Raw genomic sequence first — 12225 nt, forward strand, 5'->3', positions numbered from 1 at the left:
GTTATATTGGATGGTGTAGTCAGTGTACCATCTGGGATATTGATACTGTAATGATCGAACAATGTGTCAAAACCAGTATTGTGTCAAGATTTTAAACCTTGTACACTACAAAAAAATTGAAATGTGACTTCATATTGTTTTCATAATTGAATTTGAAACATTTCAGTGCTTTCTCAATCATTCATCCAATAGTTGTTTGGACGTTCAAAGACACTTCACCACTTTGATTTTGTTTATGTTGGACTTTGAGTTTGAGTTGAATTTGCATGTGTTGATGGGCCCAAACCAGTTGTCAATTTTTGAAGATTTAACACGTGAGGGATTATTCTTCCTTAATTATCAAATTGATTGTTATTTTCAATATTGAGTTAGGTGACCAAAACTCAACAACACAAATATAATATATTAGGAAAATCCATATGCATACATGTTTTGACCCAATTCATGATTTGGAGAATATGCATTTTTTTATATATACAAAATAAAAAAAATTAAACACATTAACTTTGAGACTTTAAATTCCAATACTTTTTTTGGTACAAAGGGGACTATATTTATATATTGTGACATTCTTCTATAGCTAGTGTTATCCGATCAGTTCGTAGATTCAAATAGGGCTTGCAGGTATGGTGGCTGTTTTTAGCTTCCTGCAACCCACTGTTGTACTTGACTGCTGTATTAATTTATGTATACTCTTTAAAAAGAAACACTTCAACTTGGAATTGTTTCTTTAAATCTATTTAAAACCAAATCATGAATCACTCTTAAATCAATAGCAAAAATTTACTCAAGACTGTTATACAAATGATCCTAAATCAACTTGATATAAGAAACTAAAAGGTAAGCCACATAAATTATCTGATACGAGCCCTGGTACCACCGGGCAAGGAAGGATGAGTTGGAGGTTCTTTAAGTATAGTGTTCTGTGTAGTTTGGTTTACTCTATTCTGTAATGTTCACATAATAATACTGATTCTTGTACTGGCTTCATTCCTGTTGTGAACAATTTTGGTTTCTCAAAACTATATTTTGTTTTGTTAATTTGTGGTTTAACTGGTTTGGGTTTTGGACATGTATAGTTATTGGGTTCCACTGTGTTTCTTTTCCTTATTGTTAAAAGTATAACTTTCTTGTGTTGCCTCTATTTTCAAGTTTTAGCATCACTCATCATGTCTATCTTATCTTGTACCTTATTAACTGTCATATGTGATCTGCTTATTGTGGATTTTTTGTACCTAAATTTTAGATTATTTTTTATTTTTATATTAAGATGGTTTTTCTTGTTTGTTTCCAATTTGTGCAGCCATGGATCTCACTGGAATATCATGCTGTTGATAGTCACTTTACTGAGAGATACCACCGTAAAATGGTTGCAGAAGCCAAAAATCAAATTCCATTTATGATGAAACCGTAAGGCTTCTATTTAGCTAACTACTAAACAAGTATTTTTCTGTGTTACTCTGTTTCCATTACTTGTTTCGAGGTGTACATTGATTTTCCTATCTGCATGTATGTAATTTTGACCATTGTATTATAATTGTTTGTTCAGATCTGATTATGTCAACTCATTGTGCCCTGGAGCATCTTCTGACAATAAGAGAACTAAAGGTCCTTCACGAAGGTAACACTTCTTATCAAATGATTTCTTTTGCATGTGTACACATTCAGAGTGAGGCATTGTCTGATTGTTTATATTAGCTTCCATTGGTTTCATTCACCATATAGTTTCATCAATTGTGAAGATTCTAATTGCCTTTTATTATATCATAACTATGGTGTGGAATGTTTAATGTTTTAACTAGATTACTAGTTCAAGACATGCTTGCATAGTCATGTAAATATATATTTGAGAAAAAAAGGACATCAAATCTAAATTTTTTCTAAACTTTAATGCATATTGAATCTATATGTTGACATACAACAAACAGTGAATATATGCAAGGAATTACTTCCGTGCCCGGACCTGTATGGGTCTGAGCAGTACTGGTGATACATACTGCAATACTGTTGGAAAGAGAGAGGAGGGTAGGAAGAAGGAAGATGGAGGAACAAGAGGAGGCTGTGGTGGAAAAGGAGTAGATCTATTGGACCATGCAGTAGGTGCGTGGGCAGTGGCGGGCACGGGGTGGTGGTGGAGAGATGCTTACGAGCAGCTGTGACTTGTGACCCTCACGAGCCCTAGCAGTTGCTGTTGTGATCCATTTTAAGTGGTTTGGGCTGCATATACATATGGAATCGGACCGCTTGGCTTGGGCTGTTCTGTGTATCAATTGGTGGTTGGAATGGTAAATACCGGCCTAACTTGACCGAATTGGTTGGTTTTGCAATCCTCGGATTCATGGACTTTTTATCTATTGAGCTCCATTGAGTGCAAACTGAGAGCTATCAAATTTATGTTTATTGTTAATTTCTTTTTTGTGGGTCTTTCTCTATTCCTCCTTGCAATATCTAATTCTAATCAATTTATTTCATCTAACTGGCACATCTGTAGGTCACCTCTCAGGATCTTCACTCTTGCAGGGTTTGTTTCTTTCTGTTGCCAATGTGATGAGCATTGTTATTATGGCAATACCTTTGCAAGAGTAAATATCTGTTCTAAGCAATTTTTTATGGTCCTCTAAGCACCTTAAAAAGGGTTCAAAACTGCTGAACATGCCAATTGTTTTTAAACTATGTATAACGACCATTTTTGTGTCAGATTTAGGCAACTAGAAAGGAGGAGATTAAAAATAGTATCATATAATTCTTTTCTGAAGAGGGATTTTAATATGATATGTAAGGCAGCCATTATGTAGTGCTACATTTTATGCATATGAGTTGTACTGGAACTCCATTGGGCAATTATGGAGTTTTAAGCACATCTTTCAGATGGAGACAAAGGCTGGCTGGAAAAAAGGTGTATGTTTGAAGTATTCAAGTATGTTGAAAAAATATTCAAGGCCTCATCTTTTTTGTTATCTTTTGTTTTCTCTTTCTATTGATTCAACCTTTTTCTCCAACTTTTCTTTTTTCTCATCATTACAGCTTTTGAGAGAAAACAACCTATTCAATGCATTGGTGATTTCGTTTGCATGTTTTTGTCTTTTGATGCAATTCTCTCCCATATAACGCTTCCTTTTAGTCAGTTATGTTGGATTCCATGTCAGTGGCATTTTTCATTCTCGAGTTTTTTCTACTACATACTACTGCAAAAGTCACGAAAGCTTCATTCCTCTCTTGCTTTCTTTTATTTTTATTTTTTGTTTGTGTAGACTAATATTTTGATCCAATTTAACGTATTAGAATGTTTTGGTTATATCATCGACAGTTTTTTTATGCCACGAGTTACAATAATGGGAATATTGATTCTTTGTCCATCTGCAGGTTATTGCTTACGTTGCCACTGGAAGAACGGTTGAAGAAGTGGCTTTCTGAGGTTTGATCTCCTTTTGTGCCTAGAACTTGTTTCGTATCTGAACATCTAGTATCGTGGGCTCATAGACATATCTGAACATGTGGTAATCTCATTATAAATGCATGTGTATATTATGTATCTCTATATTTTTGGTCATTGCTATCTATATATACAACAGTATTCAATACAACTTGTAGCTGTCATGGTATGACTGCTGTGAGATAATTCCTCTAATATTATAGATGCTTGACAAAGTCATTGACACCTTAGAAAAATGGCTTGCATGATTATCATTTGGGTTTCATTTGTGATCTCAGATTAGAACAAGCCAGTTTTTAAGGCTATGTTCCCAAAAACTGGTTTTGTAAGCCATTTGTTAAACAACACAGACAAGAACACAAGATTGTTTATTTTATTGGTTGGAAGTTTATTACAAAACGAGAACACTTATTTTGGTAAGCAATATTGTTTGCTACCATTGTTATCCTTCTTCCACCATTACTGCACAGTTTCTGTTTTACTCCTGCTGCTTTGATCGGTTCTCGGTGGCATGATCACCACTCAACATCATCTGTTAGTCACCACACTCTTATCATCAGTGATTGTGATTCCCATTGCCTGTTGTTGATCACTAATATTACCAGTCATTGGTTTTGGATCACTCCACTTTTGAAATAAGTTATCAATTTTCATGTCACCTGTCATTGGCTAGTTATTGGTTGTTGCCACTGCTGCCACTGTCAACCACTATGGCAGAGAGGTTGGTTCTACGACTCTATGACTTAAAACCTGGTCAGTCAGATTGCAAAGGAGAAGCCCTGCTATGGCACCAATTCTTGTCTTGTCCAACTCTAATTATTATTCTAACAATGCCTTATCATAATTCATGGTGCTTTACATGCAGGGTTGTCAAATCAACCGCTTTGATGCACTTATGCATCTTGCTCCTGATAGCTCGAAAGAAGATGTTTTGAATGCTTTGCCGCTCTATGCAGTTTTGGTTCAAGGGTTGTGGGTTTCTAAGAGCACTTTGTTGTATGAAGGGAAAGTCGCTCTGGTTAGAGATTTTATTCTTTGTCTGTTCAGTAGGAATCCCATAATTCACTTAGACAAGCTGAAGATGATAAAGTTTGATGGTCTGAAGTCTCTGATGAGCTCATTGGCTGTTGAAAGGCGTGCCTTCAGTGACTGGAAGTTCAAGGAGGCTACTGATTTCTCATTTATAAAAAAATATCCAGATATTGTGAAGAATCAAGAATGTGTTTGGTCAGATATCGAAAAAACTTTACCTGGGTTCTGCAAAAGCATGCCCACGTCAAAGAGTTCTTTAAACCCATCTAGCTCCAAAAGAGTCACTTCAGTAAAAGTTGATGCTGATGCACATGTAGTCAAAGATAGAGCAGTGAGCACTGCGGTAACATCAATGTCAAGTGAAACACAAGAACATCTTCCAAAGGCTCTCTTGAAAATTTTCCAGGAGAAAAGAATTCGCAGGTAATGCATGCAAGATTTTTTCACTTTATTTCAGGTCTATCTTTGCATAAGTTTTTGTAGGCTCTGGCTATTTTTTACAACATTTATGCAGTATTTTCTAGGATGTTCTTTAGATGTAATGAGAAGTTAAGATGACTTATTAAGAAGGAAAGTGAGCACATGGATTATCTATCAATTCAATTTAAGCTATCTAATGACTTGCCACCTCAAATTAAAGTTCTCTTATTGGCTGTTCATAATATTTAGTTATTTTTTGCAAATAATAAGGGTAATCTTTCCTCTGTTTTGTGTAATGACATTATACAAGTTTGAATTGGTAACATTTGTTTTCTTTGTTTATTTTGCATGATAGTATTATAAGACTGACCTGTGTCTAAACAAAATTACTTTGGACACAAAATGGATTCTATGGATTTCTTTACTGGGAGATTTGGGAAAAAATTCTCTATGGAGTAGATAGATGAGAAGCAATGTCAAGTGAATCGATGTGAGAGTGAGCTGAGGTGGCAACAGATACAATGTGAGTGATAGATGTGCTAGAGCTTAAGATGTTGATGTCATATTTTCTTAGGTACGAGTCTGGTAGACTCAAATTTAATCAGTTTATGATTGATTGGAGCTGATAGCCACAGGGTAATCTGTTTCTGATGCACTCCACGTTAACATGGGGATACAAGGAACGTCTACAGACTTGCTAAGACCCACATCGAGGACTCTTTGGGTTGTTCTTAGGTTTAAATTGTTTAGATTTTCTATGCTGAATAATAAACAAAAGGATAATCTTGTTCAAGTTCAGATATCAGATCTTAATTGAAATTAATTGATTGCAATGAAACGGCAATAATTAGAAGAGGAGAAAGGGCGAGGGGAGGGGGAAGTGGGGGTTGGGGTATGGGGATCGTGGGGCTTCAGGAATATAGTTAAATTTTTTTATGGAGGGACATGATTTGCTAACTACCTCCCATAAAAGTGTTTTGCATAGGACTTTGGTTCAAGTCAAAAACTGTAACCATCAATGTTTATTAGTTACTCATGTAAATATAATTTCATAAAATCATGGGGTTGCTACATTTGTGTATATTGAGATACTTATTGTTTCCATTTATCTCTTGAAATATATATGTCACATATATCACTAGTTGTATACTGATACAAGTGGAACTAGAAAGTGGTGATTTGAGATTATATGGGTCTACTCAACAGTTTGATGGAGAGGAAGCTCGAAGGTGTACTGAAAAGATCTTATTTAGGGTGGCAATTTTTTCCATTTGGTCTGGTCCCTGAAAAAGGTTCTGCTTAGATGCCATCATTGGGTCCAAGTTACCTTGTTTGCTTAGAGTGGGCCGGTTCAATTACTAGTTGAATCGGTTCGTTAGTGAATCGGTCTTCTATTATCACTCTTATGTTTTCGGTAGAAAAGAGGTTTCTTTCCATGTCAACATAGTGGCATAACTTAGTTTTCAAGACAATGCTAGTATCTTTTTTTTTCTTTTTCTTCATTGACACCAACACTTGGCTGTTCTCCAATTTCCTATATGGTTGGCAGAGGGGATCTTAGATTATTTAGGCATGGCACATTTTATGTGAAGAAAAAAGAAGAAAGGGAACCTTTTAACTAGGATCCAATACATCCAAATTTGCTTTCATTCTTTAAGACTTCTAAATCTTATGATAACCGAACTCCTAAGGAAAATTGAACCACAACAGCCTTTTCATCCTTAATAGCTAGTAGATAATATGAGGCAACTGTTGCAGCATCTATAACCAACATGTTATCGACTCAAATCAAATAACCAACATAAGACAAGGTCAAGTTGAATCTAAGATACTTGAGAGTTGAACTTGATTCTTACCAAACATCTATCTCATGTAGACCTTTGGTAATCCATGGCTTGATTAGTTTCTTTTATTTAGGATATTATCTTTGAGATGATGTGGTGGTCCATAATAAGATACAAAAGCTTTCTTGCTGATGTTGGCCAACTTTCATATTCTGTGTAATCATTAAGTCATTATATGTTGGAATTTTCATTGTAGTTGGAAGGATCACTTACATTTAAGCTTATAAAGTTGGCATGTTTATGACTTCTTATGGAGCATATACTGGATTTTCAGTGACAAGAATGATTGACTAAAAAGGGCTCGGGAAAAAAAAAGTTGCAAACAGTTCCTTGCCTAATTAGGATTCTTATTCATTTAAATCACAAAGTAAATTCTTCATACATGTGAATTTTCAATAAGATGGTCCTCCAGATTTTCTTGTTTTCTGTGGTTGATTCTTCTGGCTTTGGTTCTAGATTTATTGGCTGTTTGATTCCGATCTATTTGACTTAACCTTGTTTATACAATAGGTTCTGATCAAATTATATGTTAATTTACTAGAACTGATAATAATAGTCTGAGTTCGGATTGATACCATAGAAAAAGCCAACTAACAATAATAGAGAATTATGATAAGAAAGGAAAAAAGCAGTAATAGAAAATCAGAAGTTGAAAATCTGTGCAGGAGTAATTGGAAAAGAGAAGTCAATAACAGCCTGTGGTTACACATAGTTCTGTTTCTTGCAATTAGTCACCCATTAACTAAATTATTAGTCACCTTTCTACATCTAGTAGAACATCAAAAAGAAAAGTCGTCAAGGAGAATGTTAAGACAAAAGCATGTTAAGCAAGCTAAGAACCTGTAGCTTAGGGAAGATAAAGGAGACAGATAAAAGAGTTTTGGAAAAGAAAAATTATGGATCTGAATGGAGAAGGTGAGATGACAAGGGAGATCCTCACTCTTCATACAGATCTTGTATGGAAGCTCATAATGATAATTTTTAGTGTTAAATCAGAGTGGTTTTCTGTGAAAGAGTTAATTGTTGATCAATATTTTTTTCTCATGAACTTAGATACTACGGTGAGGTGTATACTTGGGAGAAAATTTAGATAGGAAGTATGCGTTGCAATTAATTTATTGTTAGACTCATTTACTTTCTCCGCTACTCTGCAATTGGATGTATTTCTCAAAGGTCTTAAAGAAATTTTCAATTATAAGGTCGGAATTGTCTTACTGAAGAATATTCTGTTCGACTTTCACATTGTTTCGAGTCACAGTCCTCGACTAGATTGTTATTTATATTTTATTGTTATGACCTAATAACTCTGTAAGAATAGACCTAGCTTTTGTACAATATATGGTATAAACTGCATGAACTTGGACATATTCTCTGATGATAAATTATTTTCTGTTTCCAAAAATTGATTTGGAGCTGTGTTCTTGTAGCCTCAACTCGGTTGTCCATGGATTAAGGGAACTAGCAATCAGCAAATCTTTTCGTCCAAGAGATGATTCTAAAATTAAAGCACTGATTAGTGCTGCCAAAAGTGGTGCCTCTGCCCCTGCATCTGAGCTTCAATCTATTGTGAGTCAAATTGCCATGAATGTCCATGGTGTGTATGTATTGAAATCTACTGGAAATCCAGCGCTTGATCCATTAAGGTTGTTCAAGACTTGTTTTACTTACTCTCAGTATCTAGATTTTTAACAATTTGTATTGATAGCAGACCCCTTTTTTAAGTGCAGAAATGTCGTCATTGATCTTTTTCGGGGCAAAGAACCTAATGCAAAGATCAATAAGCAGGAGATCCGCATAGCTGCTCAGACTCGTCTCAAGAAGGATATTTCTGATTCGGAGTACAATCAGGTTGGCTAGATAATTTAATATTAAAAAATGAACTTTCTTTTTTGAAAATGCTGATAATATCATATATGCTTTTTATTGCTTGGCATACCCCCATTAGACACTGGGTTCTCTTCATTGCATTTCATTTTTCTTTTCGTTGCTACTCATTTACGTTATTTCTATGCCATTTATGCTTTTTTATCGCTTGACATACCCCCAAGACAAATCATCATGATCAACTTGGAGTAATAAGAAGGATTAATAATTGACTTGATTTAATTTGGATCCATCAACTCATTTGGAGATTCCGACAAAAAGGACAACACCTTTGCCAAAGCAGCTAGAAGTAATTGGTGGCCCTCACCTCACCATAGTATATATATCAAACCACTTAAATTGTGGGTATGTTTATCAAAACTGAATGCTTGTGACTTGAATATACAGCATCGAAAAAGTGAAATCTTCCATGATATTCTTTCTGTAGGAAGTGTATCTTGTTGTTGTTTTGTGTAGTGGGGCTTGAGTGTCCTTTCCGTAGGATGTTTTTATCGATATTATGTAGGATCTTGCTTGTCTGATGTTTATTTTGATAAGTTCTGTTTGATATGTGCAGGTGGTACATGAACTGTGTGTTTCTAGCAGAGGATCATGGATACTCAAAAGTGGTGATTAGTACTTTTTAATAGAAGCATCATGTATACTCCAGAAGCAGTCAGAAGTGAGCATCAAAGATTGTCATATAATGCCTTTTTTTAGGTGTGTGCTTGAAAACCTTTTTTCCATATGAGTTGATGTTCACTTGTCAACTTCCCTTTTTTTACTTGGTTAACTGAAGATGTTCTCATGCTTGTTCTCTCAGGCAGTATTGTGCTCCTCTAAACAGCAAAGGCGATCAAACTCCGTTTTGAATTTTCTCATTTGTCATCCGTGCAACTACTGGAAAGGTTTTCGCTGCTCGTTTTCCAGATTTTGGTTAGCTCGTTGTCCTCAAGGGCAAAGCTTGCTTACCGACTCACTCCCAACAGCTATGCTGTAAAAAATTGATGCTGAAAAGATGGCTGAAACGAGTCCAACAAAAATGTAACAAACCGAACGGGAAAAGTTCAAAATAAATGAAACCATCGGTTTTCATTATGTTGATCGATGAAAAAAAAAATTATCAATTAGACATGATGTCTTCGTTGGAAGGAGACAGTATCTCTCATAGGTTTGCCTCATGTAAACATGGATCGAAAGTAGATAGTTATGGATTGTTTTTGCTCTTAATGTGTTTGTGCAAAAAAGATCAAATTAAAATTGTTAAAAGATGATTAAAAATTATTTTTCTTAAGAATATTTTAAATTATATTTTTTTTTTTTATCAAGTTCACTTTTAGTATATATATTGATGATTTGATTGTGAAATTCAATGGGTTGTACTATCGTTATTATGTTCTATTTGAATTTAAGGTTTAATCAATGGATTTGATGGAGGATTTATTTGTGAATTCAATTGGATTGACAGTTTCAACCATCAAACAGGAGGCATTAGTTGTTGATAGTAGTACTAGTTTTGATTAGGTAATCAAAGTTGCGAGGTCAACTAACCGATTGGGTAAGAGATCGTAAGAGAGGATGATGTGTTGAAGAATCGGATAAAGCATCGATGAATCAATGACATGTCGAACAATATTTGATTAGCTTAGTAATAATTGTCTATATCGAAGTGGATTTTTAGTGTGCAGGATTAACTATGATAGCAAGGTATAAAGCAAAATGAAGTCTCGAAGTCAAGAACGTGATTTCATTGGGAGTTCGAGAGTTCGTCGGAAGTCCGGATATTCATCGAAAGTTCTTTCAGAATTGATCGAGAAGTTCAGGAGTTTGTCGGGAGTCCGCTGGAACATTGTCGAGAGATCATCGGAAGTTCGTTGTAAGATCGCTGGAAGCTCACTAGAAGAAACCTAGACTTACGGACTTGTTTAGCTTAGTAAGTGTCTTCAATTTCGTAGTTAGCATATAATTAGGATTGAAATTGGACCCACCCAATTAGGGGTCAATTGGGCCCATGTATGGATTGTGTTGGGCCAAATGAAAGGCCCAAATAGTGATCCAATATGTGGCATCATTGTGGCACAATCTCCGAGATTGTGTCAGGCAGTGGTGTTGCCCAAACGCAGTCTCCGAGAGACTGTCAAGCGATGGTACCGCCAGTTTAGGTGGTGTTACCGTCCAGTGTCAGGATGTCAAGCGGTGGTACCATTATATTGGTGGTGGTACGACCTAGTGTCACTACTGTAGGCGATGGTACCGCCAGGACCCCGAAAACCAGGGATGATATATTTTTAGGCTCCAAGTTTAAATCAACTTGAGGCCTATAAATACCCCTATCATCTCTGGTTAAAAAACACAAGAATTGAGAGTGAAAAAGAAAGAAACGCTGCTGTAATCTTGTGTAAACTCCTCTCGTTCTTCTGAGTGTTAGAACAATTTGAGAGAGGAGTAAGTGGGGGTGTAAGAATCTCCTAAACCCGATAAAAGGAGAAAGAGCTGTAAAATGTGGTTGGTCTTTGCCTATTGAAGGAAGACTGATATGGATGCCGATGGCCTCGACGGAAGAGGAATCAACGGAGTGGATATAGGTCACGACGACCAAACCACTATAAACTCGGTTTGCATTTCTATTTATGCAATTTACCTTAACTGCAAACTTACTTGCTTTACATCCACTATGCTCTTCCATACGCTTTCAATTTTAAGTATCTTTCCAAAATCAGCTTTAATCGAATGAGAGATTTCGAACCGACGTAATTTTACCGCTGCACTAATTCACCCCCCCCTCTTAGTGCCAACTCATTCCAAACAGTTCGGATATAAGATATCAGTTTGAGTCACTATCTTATTGGATATCCAATAAGCCCATGAATTATTGGATCTTATGGATAAGATCTAATAAGAGCTAATTGTTTTAGATATATGATACAACAAAACATGATTGAACTCTCAACAAAAGATATGATGCTTCTATATGGTGGTTTAATTACTAGACTAATGCATACATAACATAATTATTCTACCGGATGAAATCTTAAAACTAGATCGATTCAATATCATCAATAGAAACATATTAAGGAGATTAAGATGCATAATAAGAAATGGAATTGGACCAGATTCAATAGTGACTTTACTGGATTGAATTGAACTAAGTCAAAATCATATCTTAACGGAGATACAATAAATTCATATTACTACTTAATACTTTGTTTAGGCATTTTAATTTACCACCACCTGAATAAATTGTGTATTTTTTTTTTGCTGATAAAAGAGAGTAGGGAACTAAAAAGTACCATGATGAGTTGTATATTATACTTCTTCATTCTATGATGTATCTTTTAACGTTTTATGCTTTTCAATATTATGATGCACTTCTTTACGATGGTATGATGCATGCAACACTCTAAGAATTAGGCATGCTAAATCTTTCAAATGCATGAATTATTTTTTCAGATTTCTCGACTTTTCATAACTTGAATTTTTCACTTAAATCAAGATCGTCTTTCTATTTGCAAAAGAAAAGCTTTGATTCATGAAATTTTTATTAATAATTTGATACTCCTTTCCCATGAATTCTTCCTTAGGAAAGAAGAATTTTCATGGACTCTTAGTATTTGATGATTATTTACAAGAATA

At 35.2% G+C, this 12225-nt stretch overlaps 1 protein-coding gene across 1 annotated transcript in view; it reads left to right on the forward strand.

Moving 5' to 3' along the window:
- LOC103978148 (uncharacterized) overlaps positions 1-9822 on the forward strand; it is a 28481-nt gene extending 18659 nt beyond the window's left edge. The window contains exons 7-14 of the mRNA XM_009393849.3: positions 1304-1410; positions 1550-1621; positions 3364-3415; positions 4299-4888; positions 8157-8372; positions 8457-8577; positions 9170-9312; positions 9416-9822. Coding sequence (XP_009392124.2) covers positions 1304-1410; positions 1550-1621; positions 3364-3415; positions 4299-4888; positions 8157-8372; positions 8457-8577; positions 9170-9229 — 1218 coding nt within the window. The 3' untranslated portion in view covers positions 9230-9312; positions 9416-9822. The remainder of the gene's footprint in view (positions 1-1303; positions 1411-1549; positions 1622-3363; positions 3416-4298; positions 4889-8156; positions 8373-8456; positions 8578-9169; positions 9313-9415) is intronic.
- Positions 9823-12225: the final 2403 nt, after the last annotated feature.

The sequence above is a fragment of the Musa acuminata genome, chromosome BXJ3-3, assembly GCF_036884655.1.
Source record: "Musa acuminata AAA Group cultivar baxijiao chromosome BXJ3-3, Cavendish_Baxijiao_AAA, whole genome shotgun sequence".
NCBI lineage: Eukaryota > Viridiplantae > Streptophyta > Magnoliopsida > Zingiberales > Musaceae > Musa > Musa acuminata.